The sequence below is a fragment of the Oryctolagus cuniculus genome, chromosome 6, assembly GCF_051225735.1.
Source record: "Oryctolagus cuniculus isolate XC-2025 breed Fujian yellow rabbit chromosome 6, ASM5122573v1, whole genome shotgun sequence".
Taxonomy (NCBI): domain Eukaryota; kingdom Metazoa; phylum Chordata; class Mammalia; order Lagomorpha; family Leporidae; genus Oryctolagus; species Oryctolagus cuniculus.
The window spans coordinates 51,541,455-51,557,263 of NC_142872.1; the positions used below are offsets into that span (position 1 = coordinate 51,541,455).

Consider the following 15,809-nt stretch of genomic DNA (forward strand, 5'->3'; position numbering starts at 1 on the left):
TTTTTTTATTTGAAAAGCAGAGAGAGAGAGAGAGAGATCTTCCATCTACTGGTTCATTCTCCAAATGCCCACAATAGGTGGGGCTGGGCCAGGTTAAACCCAGGAGCCTGGAACTCCATCCAAGTCTCCCATAAGACTGTAAGGACCTAAGTACTTGAGTCATAATCTGCTGCATCTCAGGACACACATGAGCAGAAAGCTAGATTACAGGCAGAGTAGCCAGAATTTGAACCACACACTGATACAGGATGTGGGCATTCCAAGTGGCAGCTTAACCTGCAGCATCAAAATACCTGCCCTAAGAATTCTCCCCATTTCTAAAGGCAACAATAGTATCAGAGTTGTTAGAAGAATAATGAAGATCATGAGTATTTCAGTTCTGCACAATGGGCTGGCACACAGGACACACATAACACATGCAAATCCTTTACATTGTTTTCTGTTATTGCCTTTGGACTCTGCACTCAACAGTCTTTGGCTTTGTACTAAATGCTAGAAAGCAAAAGATCTCCCCCTAACATCTCCCAGTGCCTTCATACAGCGATGCTTATTTGACACATCAAAGTTTAGTTTGTTTTGGAATATAGGAAAATCTCAATTAATTGGAAGGTGTTAGTTTCTCTGAGTATGAAATCAGTAACAGAATCTCTGAATGGAAGGATATACCTGAAAGTATACCTCTTAGTTTTCTTTGCATCCTTTCTCTGTCTCCCCAGCTGTACACGATTCCCTGGTATTCCAGTAAATCAAAGAAATAACTGCCAACCAAGTTATCTTCTAATGAATAAGACACAACAAGTAGATGCACTTAAAGTGGCTGAAGAAGTGGAGAGGGCTGTTATAAGTAGTCACAGGAATGACCTGGAAGTAGAGTGGAAAGGTCTCAACCAAACTTTTTGACTCTCACTTCCCTGATCTAATCACAGATGAAAAAGCTTATACCCAAATCTTCTGCATATTTGTCAGGGAGCCTGAATAGAGGGGTAAGGTGCTTGGATATTGGACAAAATCCCGACACCCATATTACACAAAATGAAATCAAATAGGATCATTTAGGAGTTTCCCTACGTCAGGACAGCATCAGACACATCATCACTACTATACCTACCTGCTAGAATCTTTGGTTCAAAGGCACTTCTACAGCCTATAATGCTGAGAAGGTAATGACATCTTCCTGGTAACTGCCTGGATTCTTGCCCAGCCTCAAGACCATTGTTCTGCACATTGGTTCTTGTTGCAGTTAATTGTTGATGGGGAAAAAGTATGCTGCAAGGGGCTGAATATACCACTGAGCCTAGAAAATACCCTAGACACCAGTCATCTGAAAAATTAATGATTGGAACTCATAGTTAAACCTATATTCTTTAAGTACAAAATTATGCGGGCCAGTTTGTCACATCGCTGGTAAAGCTGCCACCTGTAACACTGGCATCCCATAAGGATACCGGTGTGTGTCCTAGCTGTACCACTTCTCAACCAGCACCGTGCCAATGGCCTGGGAAAAGCAGTGGAAGATAGTCCAAGTGGTAATGCCCCTGCCACCTCAGTGGTAGACCTGGATGAAACTCCTGGCTCCTAGCTTTGGCCTAACCCAGCCCTGGTTGTTACAGTTATCTGGGAGGTGAACCAGTATATGGAAAATTTCTCTCTCTGTAACTGCCTTTCAAATAAATAAATGTCTTTTTTTTAAGTAAAAAAAATAAAGTTAACAAAAGGTTCTTTTACCATAACAGATAGTTGTTACATTTGTACATTTTACTAATTATGTCTTTACATAGTCTGTATTATTATATTGTGAATAAAAATGGCAGTAGGGTGAGGGGAGGAAGAAAGGGTAAGGAACATCCATTTGACTCACTGTGTGTTCAGCAAATGTTCCTCAGTGCTTGTGAAACACCTTCCATGTGAGCAATTTGTGATTTTAATAAAAAATTTTTAAAATATTCTAAAGTGGGAAAAGATAATTGAATTACATAAATAATAATGTTATGTAAAGCTCTCAGTAAGAATTTCAAGTATAAATGAGGTGCAGAAATTAATATGTTTGATTGTTATTAGTGTAACAATTCTAGTACTCTGATTTGCCTAATAGACTGAAAACATAAAGTTGAGCCTGCCAATGGAAAAAGACACAATTAATTGTATGCTAAAGCAAAACATTTAAAAGAAATTTAATAATTTAATAATAAAGCTTCCATTTGTCAAGTAATTTATTGTATCCTGGGAATAGTGCCTACCTCTTTTTGTACTCTCCATTATTTAATACTTTCAGTTTTTATTTCCTGTTTTTGAGAAAATAAAAACTCACTGCAATCAACTTGCTGGAAATCACATTGCTAGTTAACAGCCATTCTTGGGTAGGCAAATGAGTTTATTTTATTCTAAAGTCTATATATTTATATGCTCCACAAGCCCACTATTCTGTAAGGAAAAGGACCAGTATAATTTGTTCTCCATTGTCACATATGACAGATCCAATAAATACTAGAAAACCTGCGCATGATTTTCAATGCCACAGTTTTGACTCATATGGTTCTTCACTCATTTATAAAAAATTGTGCATGGGTGTGTGTATGTGTTTTTTTTTCTTTTTTTAAAAATTTTTTATGTGTGTGTGTGTATGTGAATATATATTGCTAACTTTAAGAATTAGGACTAATAGGAACTAAAAACCAAAAGGAAAAGCATGCACATTTGTAAATTCACACACTATTGCAATAAGTATCTTTACATAAAATTATTTAAGTGTTTTTCATTGTCAGTTAACATTCATTAAGCATGCTTTTTTTCCCCAAGGGCGCCTTTTTTCAAAAACTTATCTGAGTACATAACTGAGGTTTTATTTTGGACATTAACTTTTTCTTCTGTTTTTTTTTTCTTCTTCTCCTTCCTCCTCACTCCTCTACTCCCATCTAGGGCTTGGTTCTGTGGCACTGCCTCAGGAAAGTACATGGCAGGGAAAAGAGCAGAATTGTCAGCAAATCTTTTTTTTTAATGACTTTTTTTTTTTTTTTTTAGATTTATTTGAAAGACAGTGTCCGAGACAGAGAGAGAGAGGAGAGGGAGAGACAGAGAAAGGTCTTCCACCCACAAGTCTTCCATCTGCTGGTTCACTCCCCAAATGACCGCATCAACCAGGACTGGCTCTGGGCCAGGCTGAAGCCAGGAGCCAGGAGCTTCAACAGGGTTTCCCACATGGGTGCTGAGGCCCAAGCACTTGAGCAAGCCTACGTTGCTTTCCGAGGCTCATTAGCAACGAGCAAGATGGGAAGTGGCACAGCCAGGACTCAAACCAGCACCCAGATTGGACGCAGGTGCTGCAGGTGGCTTAACCTGCTATGCCACAATGTGGGCCCTGCTAGCAAATTTTTCAGATTTTCACTTTTCAAAGGTGGAAGAGCAACTGAATACGAAAAGGCCATGAGAACAGAAACATGCAACTAAAATCCCTAGGGCAGAAAAGACTTCCTGTGCACCCTTCCTCAGGCACGTTTACTCCTAGGGTCTTCTTACTTAAGACAATGGGGCAGGGAGGGAGGCAGGAATGGTTTTAGTTAATTATTTTCCCACTAACCTGGCACAGAAAAAACTTACAAAATTCATTGCAGTAAATAAAAAGAGTAATGCTGCTTCACATGTGGATCTGTATTGAGATTCATACTCACACAATTCTTTTCCCTACATATTTCTCTTCTTAACTATCACACCCTTTTCCTTTTTTTTTTTTTTTTTTTGGTTTTAAGATTTATTTATTTATTTATTTGTAAAAGTTAGAGAGAGAGGGAGAGACAGAAAGAGACCCTCCATCAGCTGTTTCTCTCCCCAAATGGCCACAATGGCCAGGGCTCAGTCAGGCTGAGCCCAGCCAGTGGGGCTGGGAATCTGTGGGCCCCTTTAGACACAGATAGAATGTTCTTCACAAGCAGGCTGCCAGCTGTGGCTGGAAAGCCTGTCTCCAGGACACCAGCATCTCCCCCGGTAATAGCTTCTTGTGCTGTATGTGTGACCTTGCAGCCTTCAATCACACCTTCAGGGTGGGTACAATCTTTCACTCAGAGCTGGTTGGGGAAGGGGCTGTGCACCTGGGGAGAGCTGGACTGGCTCCAAGAGACCCTAGCTATCTTGTGTGCCCTTGCGGTTTTAAGCCATGACTTCAAGTAAGTTGCAATGGTCCACCCAGAGCTAGCAGAGGGGGCTGAGCCCCTAAGGAGACAGTCTCCATGAGACCCCCACACAATCTCCTTGAGCTCCAAGCCAATCAACATACATATGTGAAACCCTCTGTCCAATGGGCACCCCCAACAGGATGACCCAATGACAAACAGTAATGCCTTAAAAAACAGGGGCACGTCCTCAAAGCCAGTGTCCCACTCGGGCCGCCTGTCTCCATTCGGACCAGATGCTCTGTCACTTGTCAATTGGATAAAAGTTTCTGCCCCTTTGCAAATTGTTTCCCGGCTTTTTATTTCTAAACTAAGCTGAGGAAAAGAACCCATGAGACTCTCTTTGGCAACCGCCCTCCCTGCCGTGACCCGTGACACAGGCCGAAGCGAGGAGCCAGGAGCTTCATCCGGGTCTCTCATGTCACACGCTTTCCTTTTGATAAAAAAAAAAAAAAAAAAAAAAAAAAAAAAAAAAAAAAAAAAAAAAACTGTACCAACTTGTCTATTTAAATTTGTCTAAGGGGAAAAATTCAGAAAATTGATAAGGAGCCAAAAAACTACATAGTCCAACCCCACTACAGTAGTTGATAAATTATACCAAAAAAGCAAAATAAAACAAACTTCAATTGTTTCCCAAGCTCACCAAGAATTCTCTGGAATTTAGTAAACCACACACAGGACTTCATACACAATGAAAAACCAAACCTTAACTTTTTCCTGTCTGTTTTTAAAAAGACGGGGGCAGAACACTGCACAACTAGTAAACCAAACAGAACCGAAACTCCCAGTTCGTTCTGGAATCATACCCGGCTGACGACAGAGTGACCGGACCTGGACCAGGTTTGGTCCGTATTTGGTTCAGCCCGCCTCCAGTGAAGACACGCTGGGAAAGCCTCCAATGAGAAACCCTTAGAGGTAGGGGCGTGGTCTTAAAGGGAGGGAGAATTTGACGCTGGGTAACGGGAAGTGTGAGCTGATTGGCCGGGTTTCACACCTTTCCAGGCCAGCCCTCTTTGGACCGTGAAGACCATCTATCAAAAGGGCTACACCAATCAGCGGTGAAAATGCCTCCCTGCACGAGAGCCCCGCCCTCCAATATATTTCTGGGACGCGGAGGCACAGCCCCTTCGGCTCCGAGCTGACCCTCCGGAGGGCAGTGTCGTCTGGGCGGCGCTGCGAAGACCTCCACCCAGGACGGCTCCCCCTCCCCGGGCCTCTCCCCTCTCGCCCGCGAGACCCCTCGTCTCGTAGACCGCTGGAATCTGATATCGTGGGGGTGAGGTGAGAGCAGGCCCGGGGAGGGAGGTTACCACTGAGGAGCTGCAGCCGCTATCAAGGTGAGCTGGGACTGCGGGCTACACTCCTGGGTGCGGGTGGGATCAGAGCTGGGTGCGCGGGGTGACGCGTAGGTTCGGCCGGCGCTCCTTTGCTCACGAGCTCGCCCGCTACTGTGAGCGCAAGCCCAGGCTAGTCTGAGCCTTAGGGGCGCGGCCGGGTCCGTCCTCCTGTTTAGTGTCTCGTCCACCCAGCCCAAGGAGAAAGAGTTGGGTGCTTGAACTTAGCGGTTTCTCACCTTTCCAACCGTAAACATCCCTTTGGCTTCCTGTCATTAAATTGGTGTTAAGGTATCCCAGAAACAGGAGTGTTAAGCACCCTTAATGAAATTCTCAGGCTCATATTGCAAACTATGTTAGCCTTTCTCCTGACTATGTGATCTCAACGCATCCTTTGAATTTCCTTTCCTAACACCAATAAAAGAACGGTTTTTGAGGACTGTGTACCAACCTGTGTGCTGCACTCTTAGCGAATCGCCTCGTGTAATCTTCCCTGCTATTCAAAGAAGCAGATAGTGTACCCTCATTTTACCAATGTAGAATTATGCTCACTATTGTGAAATAATTTTTAAGAAAACTGTGTGCTAAGCTGTTTGCTTGACTTCATGTACACTATACATGTGTGGTTTCCCCACTTCTCAGAGGAGAAACTACAAAAAAATGGAGTAACTGGAATAGTTCATATTATTAATAAATGGCAGAATGACTGCTACCATCAGATTTCAAAGTTTTGGTATCCTATCCTATCTTAAATAAGTGCCTTTTCATGGTTATCTATTGACAACAGCTTGAACAAGTGTTTCTTGAAGACTTACACTTTGTTTTAAAAAGGTGTGATTCCAAGCCTCTAGAAAGTCACAATTTAGGATATATCCAGCTTTTGGTGGGGGAGGGCACTTGACGATAATTTAGATTCCCATAAGGGGAGGTGAGACTTGTAATATAAAACATTCTTATGCACAAATCAAAATGGCCAAGGAAAGCAAGAGAGACTGGCCCTTACACTGTTTCTGGGCTTATTCTATTTATAGATGATAGAAGTACTGACAACAACTGGCTCTCAGAAACTGCTACACCAGCTGAACACTTTGTTGGAGCAGGAGTCTAGATGTCAGCCAAAGGTCTGCGGCTTGAGACTGATTGAGTCTGCACACGATAATGGCCTCAGAATGACTGCACGGCTGAGGGACTTCGAAGTGAAAGATCTTCTTAGTCTCACTCAGTTTTTTGGCTTTGACACGGAGACATTTTCTCTAGCTGTGAATTTACTGGACAGATTCCTGTCTAAAATGAAGGTATGTTTAAAGCTGTGTTATCCTGAGGATGAATTGTTCTTGATCCGTGTGTTTTAGAGATAGAATTGCTAGCTATTGGCGGATAACCATAATCTTGATCTTTTTAATTTTCAGTAAATAGCAGAAACACTACTGTAATCTTGTGTACTACAACAGTAAATATGCTTATAATGATCGAGAGTAATGCATTTATTACTTGTATTCTGAGGCAAAACGTAGTCTAATATCAAGTAATTGATTGCAGAGTTTTCCAGGAGAAAAAATAACTGCTGCTTTTAACAACCTTTCTAGAAAAGATTGGACATTTCCATTTATTTATTACAGTTTTTATGTTTTGTTAGAGGTCTAAAATGCTAGAGAATGTTTAAGAATTAGAATGTATTTCGTAGTCATTACACACATAAAGTTATAACTGTTTTGGCCACTATGGCATTTTCAACTTGAGTTTGCATGGAATAGAGAAAAGAGTATCTTCTAAAGGAAAAACTTTTACATAGTTATTTCCTTATTCTAGATAAATAATATATCTGTGTAGCTTTCAGGGCTTAAGTGTTAAAAATACATCTGCCTTCCCTGTACCTCACAATCTTGAGAACAATGAGATGATGAGACAGTTAGAATTAAACTCAGTTTTCTAAGGCTAACACAATGCATCATGCATAAGAGGAACTCAGTATTTGTTGAGTTGAATGGTTCAAAAAACCTATGCAGCAGACATTAAATATCTCTTTAGATACTTGTATACATAGATACTATCTTTGGAATCTCTTAATTTTAAAAAATATGCATACCTGCCCTTCAAGTGTAACACAGTCTTACATGGGAATAAGATGGTTACATTGAAAGCTTATCATAGTACAAGTCTATTAAGAAAAACAATCACATGTCTTTAAATTGGCGTAAATATCTAATGAAAGGCTTACAAGAAAAAGAACAGGGAGCACAGATATTGATTAAAAACAGTTTCATTTGAGCTGAAACTTAGAATTTTGACTGTCTTACTGCAGACTTTCAGAAATTGATGAATAAATGAAAAAGGGAGATTGGTAGTGAATAGAATTTTATAGACACAGTAAATTATGTGCTATCATAGATTTAAAAATTATTACATGTATTACTAAAATGAAACAACCTTAAAAAATACATCTAATTTCTTTTTTTTTTTTTTTTTTTTTTTGACAGGCAGAGTGGACAGTGAGAGAGAGAGACAGAGAGAGAAAGGTCTTCCTTTGCCGTTGGTTCACCCTCCAATGGCCGCCGCTGCAGCCGGCGCACCGCGCTGATCCAATGGCAGGAGCCAGGAGCCAGGTGCTTTTCCTGGTCTCCCATGGGGTGCAGGGCCCAAGCACCTGGGCCATCCTCCACTGCACTCCCTGGCCATAGCAGAGAGCTGGCCTGGAAGAGGGGTGACCGGGACAGAATCCGGCGCCCCGACCGGGACTAGAACCCGGTGTGCCGGCGCCGCAAGGTGGAGGATTAGCCTATTGAGCCACGGCGCCGGCCACATCTAATTTCTGTAAACAAATTTTGTGAATAAGCCATAACATGTTTTAGTCCAAATATGTCATTGACCAGTTAACTTGTTTACTCAGACTTAAAATTCTACAGTGATTACAAACAAGAAGTTTTCTACAGTGAAGCCAAATTATTATACTAAAACTTGGTCCAGTTACTCAAAAATTGGTTTCAACTAGGGATCATAAGATGGACAGGCTACAGTTTAGCTAGATATTAAGCTTATCATACTTGAGCAATACAGCTGAAAGATAAATTCATAATTTTAGATCTGAGTTCTAGGTCACTCCTTATGTTTAGTAATTGAAATAAGGTAGAAATATGGGCTTACTGTTACGTTGTTTTTTTGTTTGTTTGTTTTCTTAGGTACAGCCCAAGCACCTTGGATGTGTTGGTCTGAGCTGTTTTTATTTGGCTGTAAAATCAATAGAAGAGGAAAGGAATGTGCCACTGGCAACTGACTTGATCCGGATAAGTCAGTATAGGTTCACGGTTTCAGACTTGATGAGAATGGAAAAGATTGTATTGGAGAAGGTGTGTTGGAAAGTCAAAGCTACTACTGCCTTTCAGTTTCTGCAACTCTATTATTCACTCATTCAAGAGAACTTGCCATTTGAAAGGTATGTGACCTATGTTTTGAAGATAGAGGTTTAGAAATCATAGTGATGTTTGGTTTCTGCATTAAATCAATATCCTCATAGAATTCTAAAGAAAATAACTGAAATGACAGCTGTTGTCCTGAACTTTACTATCAAGCATAAGTGAGAAGAATTGGTTTCACGAAGGTTAATTCTTGGGATTAAAGGACATTTCTTTCTTTTTTTTTTTTTAAGATTGATTTATTTGAAAGGCAGAATTACAGAAAGGCAAAGGCAGAGAGAGAGAGGGAGAGAGAGGTCTTCCATCCCCTGATTCACTCCCCAGATGGCCACAATGGCTGGAGCTGTGCCGATCCGAAGCCAGGAGCCAGGTGCTTCTTCCTGGTCTCCCAGGTGGGTGCAGGGACCCAAGGACTTGGGCTATCTTCTGCTGCTTTCCCAGGCCATAGCGGAGAGCTGGATTCGAAGTGGAGCATCCAGGTCTCGAACCAGCACCCAAATGGGATTCCAACACTGCAGGTGGTGGTTTTACATGTTATGCCACAGTGCCAGCCCAGGACATTTCAACTTTTTTTTTTTTAACTTTATTTTATTTTATTTTATTTATTTGACAGATAGACAGTGAGAGAGAGAGAGAGAAAGGTCTTCCCTCAGTTGGTTCACCCCCCCAAATGGCCACTATGGCCGGAGCTACGCCGATCTGAAGCCAGGAGCCAGTGCTTCTTCCTGGTCTCCCATGCAGGTGCTCAAGCACTTGGGCCATCCTCCACTGCCCTCCTGGGCCACAGCAGAGAGCTGGACTGGAAAAGGAGCAACCGGGACTAGAACCTGGCGCCCATATGGGATGCCGGTGCCACAGGCGGAGTATTAGCCAAATGAGCCACGGCGCTGGCCCCTACCCACTAAGCCATAGTGCCAGCCCAGGACATTTCAACTTTTATAAAACCTAGTATGTAAACATTTCCCAGAGATTTATGGAAAAAGGAAATTCAGTAGATACAGAAATAGGTTTGGGGCTGGCGCTATGGCACAGTGGGTTAATGCTCTGGCCTAAACCGCTGACATACCATATGGGCACCGGTTCTAGTCCTGACTGCTCCAATTCCGATCCAGCTCTCTGCTATGGCCTGGGAAAGCAGTGGAAGATGGCCCAAGTCCTGGTGCCCCTGCACCCACCTGGGAGACCTGGAAGAAGCTCCTGGCTCCTGGCTTTGGAGAGGCGGAACTCCAGCCGTTGTGGCCAAATTGGGGAGTGAACCATCGAATGGAAGACCTCTCTCTCTCTTTCTCTCTCTCTGCCTCTCCTCTCTTTGTGTAACTCTGACTTTCAAATAATATAAAATAAATCTTTTAAAAATAGGTTTATTAAAATGAAAATAAATGTTGATACTTGTGGCATAATACTGTTTTTTTTTTTTTTGGCTCAAATCATTTAAAACTCATGTATGGTGCTCTGATGCAAGGCAGATTGTTTCTCTATAGGAAATGTTGTATGACAAGTGTGCATAAACTGCTCTTAAAAATGTTTCTTCAAAAATGTCTCTTGACTAGCTGTAATATTATCTAAGTAAAATTAATCTTGTTTTCTTTTTAAAGGAGAAATAACCTTAATTTTGAAAGACTGGAAGCTCAACTTAAGGCATGTCACTGCAGGATCATATTTTCTAAAGCAAAGGTAAATATTTATACAGATGAAACCTATTTATATTGACAAATTCAGTATTTTCCATTTACTTTAAATTTATCTCTTTCAGCCTTCTGTGTTGGCTTTGTCTATCATTGCATTGGAGATCCAAGCACAGCAGTGTGTGGAGTTAACAGAAGGAATAGAATGTCTTCAGAAACATTCCAAGGTATGTCAGGGTCATAGCCTAAATCCTAGTAACAGCTGTACAAGAAACTGAACCACTTGCATTATCTCCTGCAGTAAAATGAGATGTGTGTTTATTTGAAACTATTTAGCTACTCCAAATTTTTTTTTAATGAGGAAAGATATATGTCCTTAAGAAGACTGCATTTATTACTATAAATAAATACAGTGAGACTTTTATTTTAATTGAATTTTTTTTTTTTTTTATGTACAGATAAATGGCAGAGATTTGACCTTCTGGCAAGAGCTTGTATCAAAGTGCTTAACTGAGTATTCATCAAACAAGTGTTCAAAACCGAATGTTCAGAAGTTGAAATGGATTGTGTCTGGGCGTACCGCACGGCAACTGAAGCATAGTTACTACAGAATAGCTCACCTTCCAACAATTCCTGAAATGGTTCCTTAATTCATGAATTTGGATCATTGTTATTCTCCATAAAGGAAATTATCAGTGCTATAATTTTCTTTTACAATGGAAGAATTAAAATATCATTTCTCTTCAAAGTAAACAAAATGGAGTTGCAATAGCAAAGGGGAAGTTTCTACACTGATTTGGTCAGCTAATATTTGAAGACATTTAGTATATACAGAACCCTAAGGGTAAGGAATTATCTAACCTCTGATATGTATGTTAGTCATTTCATTAATCAGCATAAAAAAAAGTATGTCCTCAACAACCCAAGTTTTAAAAGTAGCATTAAAATCATATTTTCTTATTGAACATCATCTTGCTCTCTGAAGACCTAAACTCTGGCTCATTTAAAGATACACTAGCTGAGTAGGACAATAGGACCAAACTTTTGGATATTTGGACTAATTTGAGAATGTTAGCTTATAAGTAAAATCAGTATGAACTTTGATAGTGTATTTAAAGAAAAAGAAGATACAGCCAATCAGTCTTGATGTTGGGTGTCTGGAAACTGCAAGGGCGTCTCAACACTGTAGTTACTATAATATTTGGAATTCTGGGAAAGTAGTTACATGCATAAAAGATAAACTTGGGGTCACTGGATATAGATTCTTGCCATTTAAATTTCTTAACTAGTAATAATGATTTACCTTTTTCCATTCAAAATTAAATTAACATTTAACATATCTATGATTATGAAATTTAACCTGAACAGTTAGTTCACTTTTAATAGTAATATTTCACAGATGTCTGATAAGTTGGGTTTTTTTTGTTGTTGTTGATTTAAGGAGGATTATTGCAGCAACAACAATGAAAACTCTGAACCCTACAGCCCTGAGCTATGGATTCCATGATGTTTTCATGAGTTTAAATTTCAAGCCTTAAAACTTTACAACTAGATGAATATGATGTTCTTATGCTTGGGGAAACTGCCTAATTAGTATTATGCTATAGTGGAATTATGTTTAGATATAAATTCATCTATGAAGCAGTCAAATCAAAGTTAAAAGCATAAATATGAAGCACTAATCACAAGCTTTGGAAAGTAAACTGTGAATCTTCATTTCTTAACATTGATTTAACTTTCTATATTTGATTGATATACTTAGGTAGTATTGAAAATGCTAACCTACATAATTTAAATGTTTTAAATTATGAGGTTTTCATCAAAATAACATTTCACAAATGCACTTTTAAGATACAACAAAGGTTAGTGTTTTAGGCGGTTTAAATGGTTTTCTGTTGCCCAAAATGCGAATAATGTAATCCTGAGAAGGGGACACAAATTTGAAGGCATTTTGTAGAAAGCAAAAAAAAAAAAAAACAAAACTTAGTAAGTTTGGCAAGTTCATAATCTTTAATATTTTTTCAAGAAAACAGATGATGTTTGTATGTGTGATAAGATCTTTTATATAGAATCTTCTGCCCCAGTCTAGTCCAATCAAGAAAATTGTTTTCTATTTTATTAGTTGCTCAAATTATCACTCTGAGGACTTACTTTACTCCACTAAAGTAAGTTCAGACTATATTTAATACTCCAGAAGTCTTTACTGAGTATTGTTTTCAGAAAATTGTCATTGCTTCTAATTTAGATTAGAATAATATTCTAAAGAATATGCTTTCACTAATGCCCTTACTGCATCTTAAGAAAAGTCAGTCGACACCTTCATAAGTAGATCACTGAGGCAGTGTTCAAGAAACAGTCTTTAGTCAGTCAGTGAATGTAAGGAGGTGTACAGTGTGACGGTGTCATGGATGATTAATGGAGCAGTGCATAGCCTGCGTTCATTCAGAGTGGCTGTGATCATTTTGACATGATGTTGTGGACAAATACGCAATAAAAAATAAAAACCAAAGAATCACAGCGTGTATTACCCTTAAATTTTATAACCTGTGTTTTTTGGGTAACTTCAGTTTTCCCAAAAGGCTGGTAATATTTCAGTTATTTGATACATCAGTGTTAACTTTGAGTTGGCAGAGGTAACCTAACTAAATACCATTATCTTTGGTACTAAGTGATATACCTTTCAATAAAGTTATTGAAATGCAATCCCTTGCTGTGTGGTTTTGATTCATTTAAAAATTTTTATTTTTAAAATTTATTTAAAAGAGAAAGGTATCTATCTTCCATCCACAAATAGTACTACCCAGATACATTCAACAGCTCAGGGCTGGGCCATGCCAAAGCCTGGTGCTTGGAACTCTTATTTGGGGTTCCCATGTGGGTAACAAGGATTGAAATACTTGAGTCATACCCTGCTGCCCTGCAGTGTATATATTATAAGGAAGGTGGGATCAGAAGTGGAGCTGGGACTTGAACCCATGTCCTTGGATATGGGATGCAGGCATACCAAGCTGTGTCTAAACTGCTGCATCAAACACCTGCCTCATGATTTTCTTCTGATTTAATGAACTGTTTGACAGTATGATGGCAAGACCAGATAAAAAGCTCTCTTGGGACTGGTGTCTTGCACAGTGGACAAAACAGCTGCCTGCAATGACAGCATCCCATAGGGGTGCCAGTTCATTTCCTGGCTGTTCAACTTCCTATCCAGCTCTCTGTTAATGTGACAAGGAAAGCAGCAGAAGATGGCGCAAGTGAAGTGCCTGGACCCATATAAGAGACCCAGAAGCTTCTGGCTCCTGGCTCCTGGTTTCAGCCTGGGCTGTGACCATCTGGGGAGTGACCCAACAGATGGAAGATGTCTACCTCTGTGTCTCTCCATCTCTCCGTAACTCTGCCTTTCAAATAACACCAAATCTTAAAAAAACAAAAAAAGGTAAAAAAAAGCTACCTCTTAGTGAACTTAAATTTAGCACTAAAGTAAATGCAGGGAAACAAACAGTAAAATCATTTATTTATCTATTTATTTATTTGAAAGAGTTACACAAAGAGAGGAGAAGCAGAGACAGGGAGAGAGGCCTTCCATCACTGATTCACTCCCCCATTGGCCGCAACAGCTGGAGCTGCGCCAGTCCAAAGCCAGGAGCCAGGAACTTCTTCGGGGTCTCCCACGCGTGTGCAGGGGCCCGAGGATTTGGGCCATCTTCTACTGCTTCCCCAGGCCATAGCAGAGAGCTGGATCGGAAGTGGAACCACCAGGGCTTGAACCAGCACCCATTTGGGATGCTGGCACTGCAGGCTGTGGCTTTACCCACTATGCCACAGCCTCAGCCCCAGTAAAATCTTTTAGTAGTATGGCTATTACCTAATTAATACTTCCTGGTGATTTTTTAAAAGACAAAGATGGTGAGTGAATATGATTAATGTGCATTAAAAAGTTGATGTTTATGCATTATTCATTTATCATTTAGATCAGTCACTGCTATAGATGAATATGCTTAATACAAATTTATTCACCTAAACTTTTGTTCAAACCATTACCTGATTAATGGCAGCCCAGTGGGTTACTTGATAATGATGGTAATTTCCAATATAAGGCAACCTGCTGGGGGCCAGCGGGTAAAGCCACTGCCTGCAGTGCCAGCATTCCATATTGGCACCAGTTCCTGTCAGCTGCTCCACTTCCAATCCCGCTATGGCCTGGGAAGGCAGTGAAAGATGGCCCAGCTCTTTCGGCCCTTGCACCCATGCCGGCGGCCCAGAAGAAGCTCCTGGCTCCTGACTTCAGATTGGGGCAACTCTGGCTGTTGCGGCCATCTGGGGATTGAATCAGCGGATGGAGGATCTCGAACTCTCTCTCTCTCTGCCTCTGCCTCTCTCTAATTCTGCCTTTCAAATAAATAAATAAATAAATAAATTTTTAGAAGTTAACCTGCTTGAATCACTTGGTAATTATTGAATCTCAGCATGTGATTTTTGAAGTATTTTTGATTTAACAAGACAAAAGTGGACATTACAAAGGGGTTACTGATGAAAGAGAAACCATTATTAAGCCTCCTTCTGAACGTGACTCCATTTAGGAATTTTTAATGACCCTCCGCCTTTTTCACAGTGTTAATATTTTGTAAAAAGATGTATTTGAGGGGCCAGCACTGTGGTGTAGCAGTATGGGTGCCAATTCAAGTCCCAGCTGCTCTACTGATCTAGCTCTCCGCCATGGCCTGGAAAAGCAGTAGAAAATAGCCCAAGTCCTTAAGCCCCTGCACCTGGGTGGGAGACCTGGAAGAAGCTCCTGGCTCCTGTCTTCAGATTGGACTGGCTCCAGCCATTGCCACCATTTGGGGAGTGAGCCAGCAGATGGAAGACCTCTCTCTCTCCTGCCTCTCTAACTCTGGCTTTAAAATAATCAATAAATCTTAAAAAAAAAAAAAAAAAAAAGGTATTTGAAAAGCAGAGAAACCATCCGTTTCACTCCCCAAATGCCTACCATAGCCAACCCAAGCTAGAAATCTATAACTCCATCTGGTCTCCCATATGGGTGGCAAGGACTCAGATTTGTAGCCCATCATCCACTGCTTTCCTGGACTTATTAAGGAGGAAGCTCAACTGTTAACAGAGGAGCCTGGGCTCCAACCAAGCACTCCAACATGAGTTGAGGCATTCCAAGCAGCAGCTTAATGTTTTAGCACAACATCCAACCCCCTACATCCTTTTTTTAGAAAGGTACCTGAACCTCATACGTATTTTCAGTTATGAGACACACTATCTAAAATCCACAGC

At 40.5% G+C, this 15,809-nt stretch overlaps 1 protein-coding gene and 1 long non-coding RNA gene across 3 annotated transcripts in view; one reads left to right on the forward strand and one right to left on the reverse strand.

Moving 5' to 3' along the window:
- LOC149126138 (uncharacterized) overlaps window positions 1-5,153 on the reverse strand; it is a 121,660-nt gene extending 116,507 nt beyond the window's left edge. The window contains exon 1 of the long non-coding RNA XR_016235466.1: window positions 4,970-5,153. This is a non-coding gene — a long non-coding RNA (uncharacterized LOC149126138). The remainder of the gene's footprint in view (window positions 1-4,969) is intronic.
- A 134-nt stretch (window positions 5,154-5,287) lies between these two features.
- Window positions 5,288-13,235, forward strand: CCNG1 (cyclin G1). 2 transcript variants are annotated; one of them, XM_002710357.6, is made up of 6 exons: window positions 5,288-5,500; window positions 6,529-6,792; window positions 8,674-8,927; window positions 10,503-10,581; window positions 10,661-10,759; window positions 10,991-13,235. In XM_002710357.6, the coding sequence occupies exons 2-6, from the start codon at window positions 6,529-6,531 to the stop codon at window positions 11,180-11,182; spliced, it is 888 nt and encodes a 295-aa protein (XP_002710403.3). In that variant the 5' UTR covers window positions 5,288-5,500; the 3' UTR covers window positions 11,183-13,235. The 2 variants fall into 2 exon arrangements, with proteins under 2 accessions (XP_002710403.3, XP_089191171.1); XM_089335045.1 differs by having other exon boundaries at window positions 10,506-10,581.
- Window positions 13,236-15,809: the final 2,574 nt, after the last annotated feature.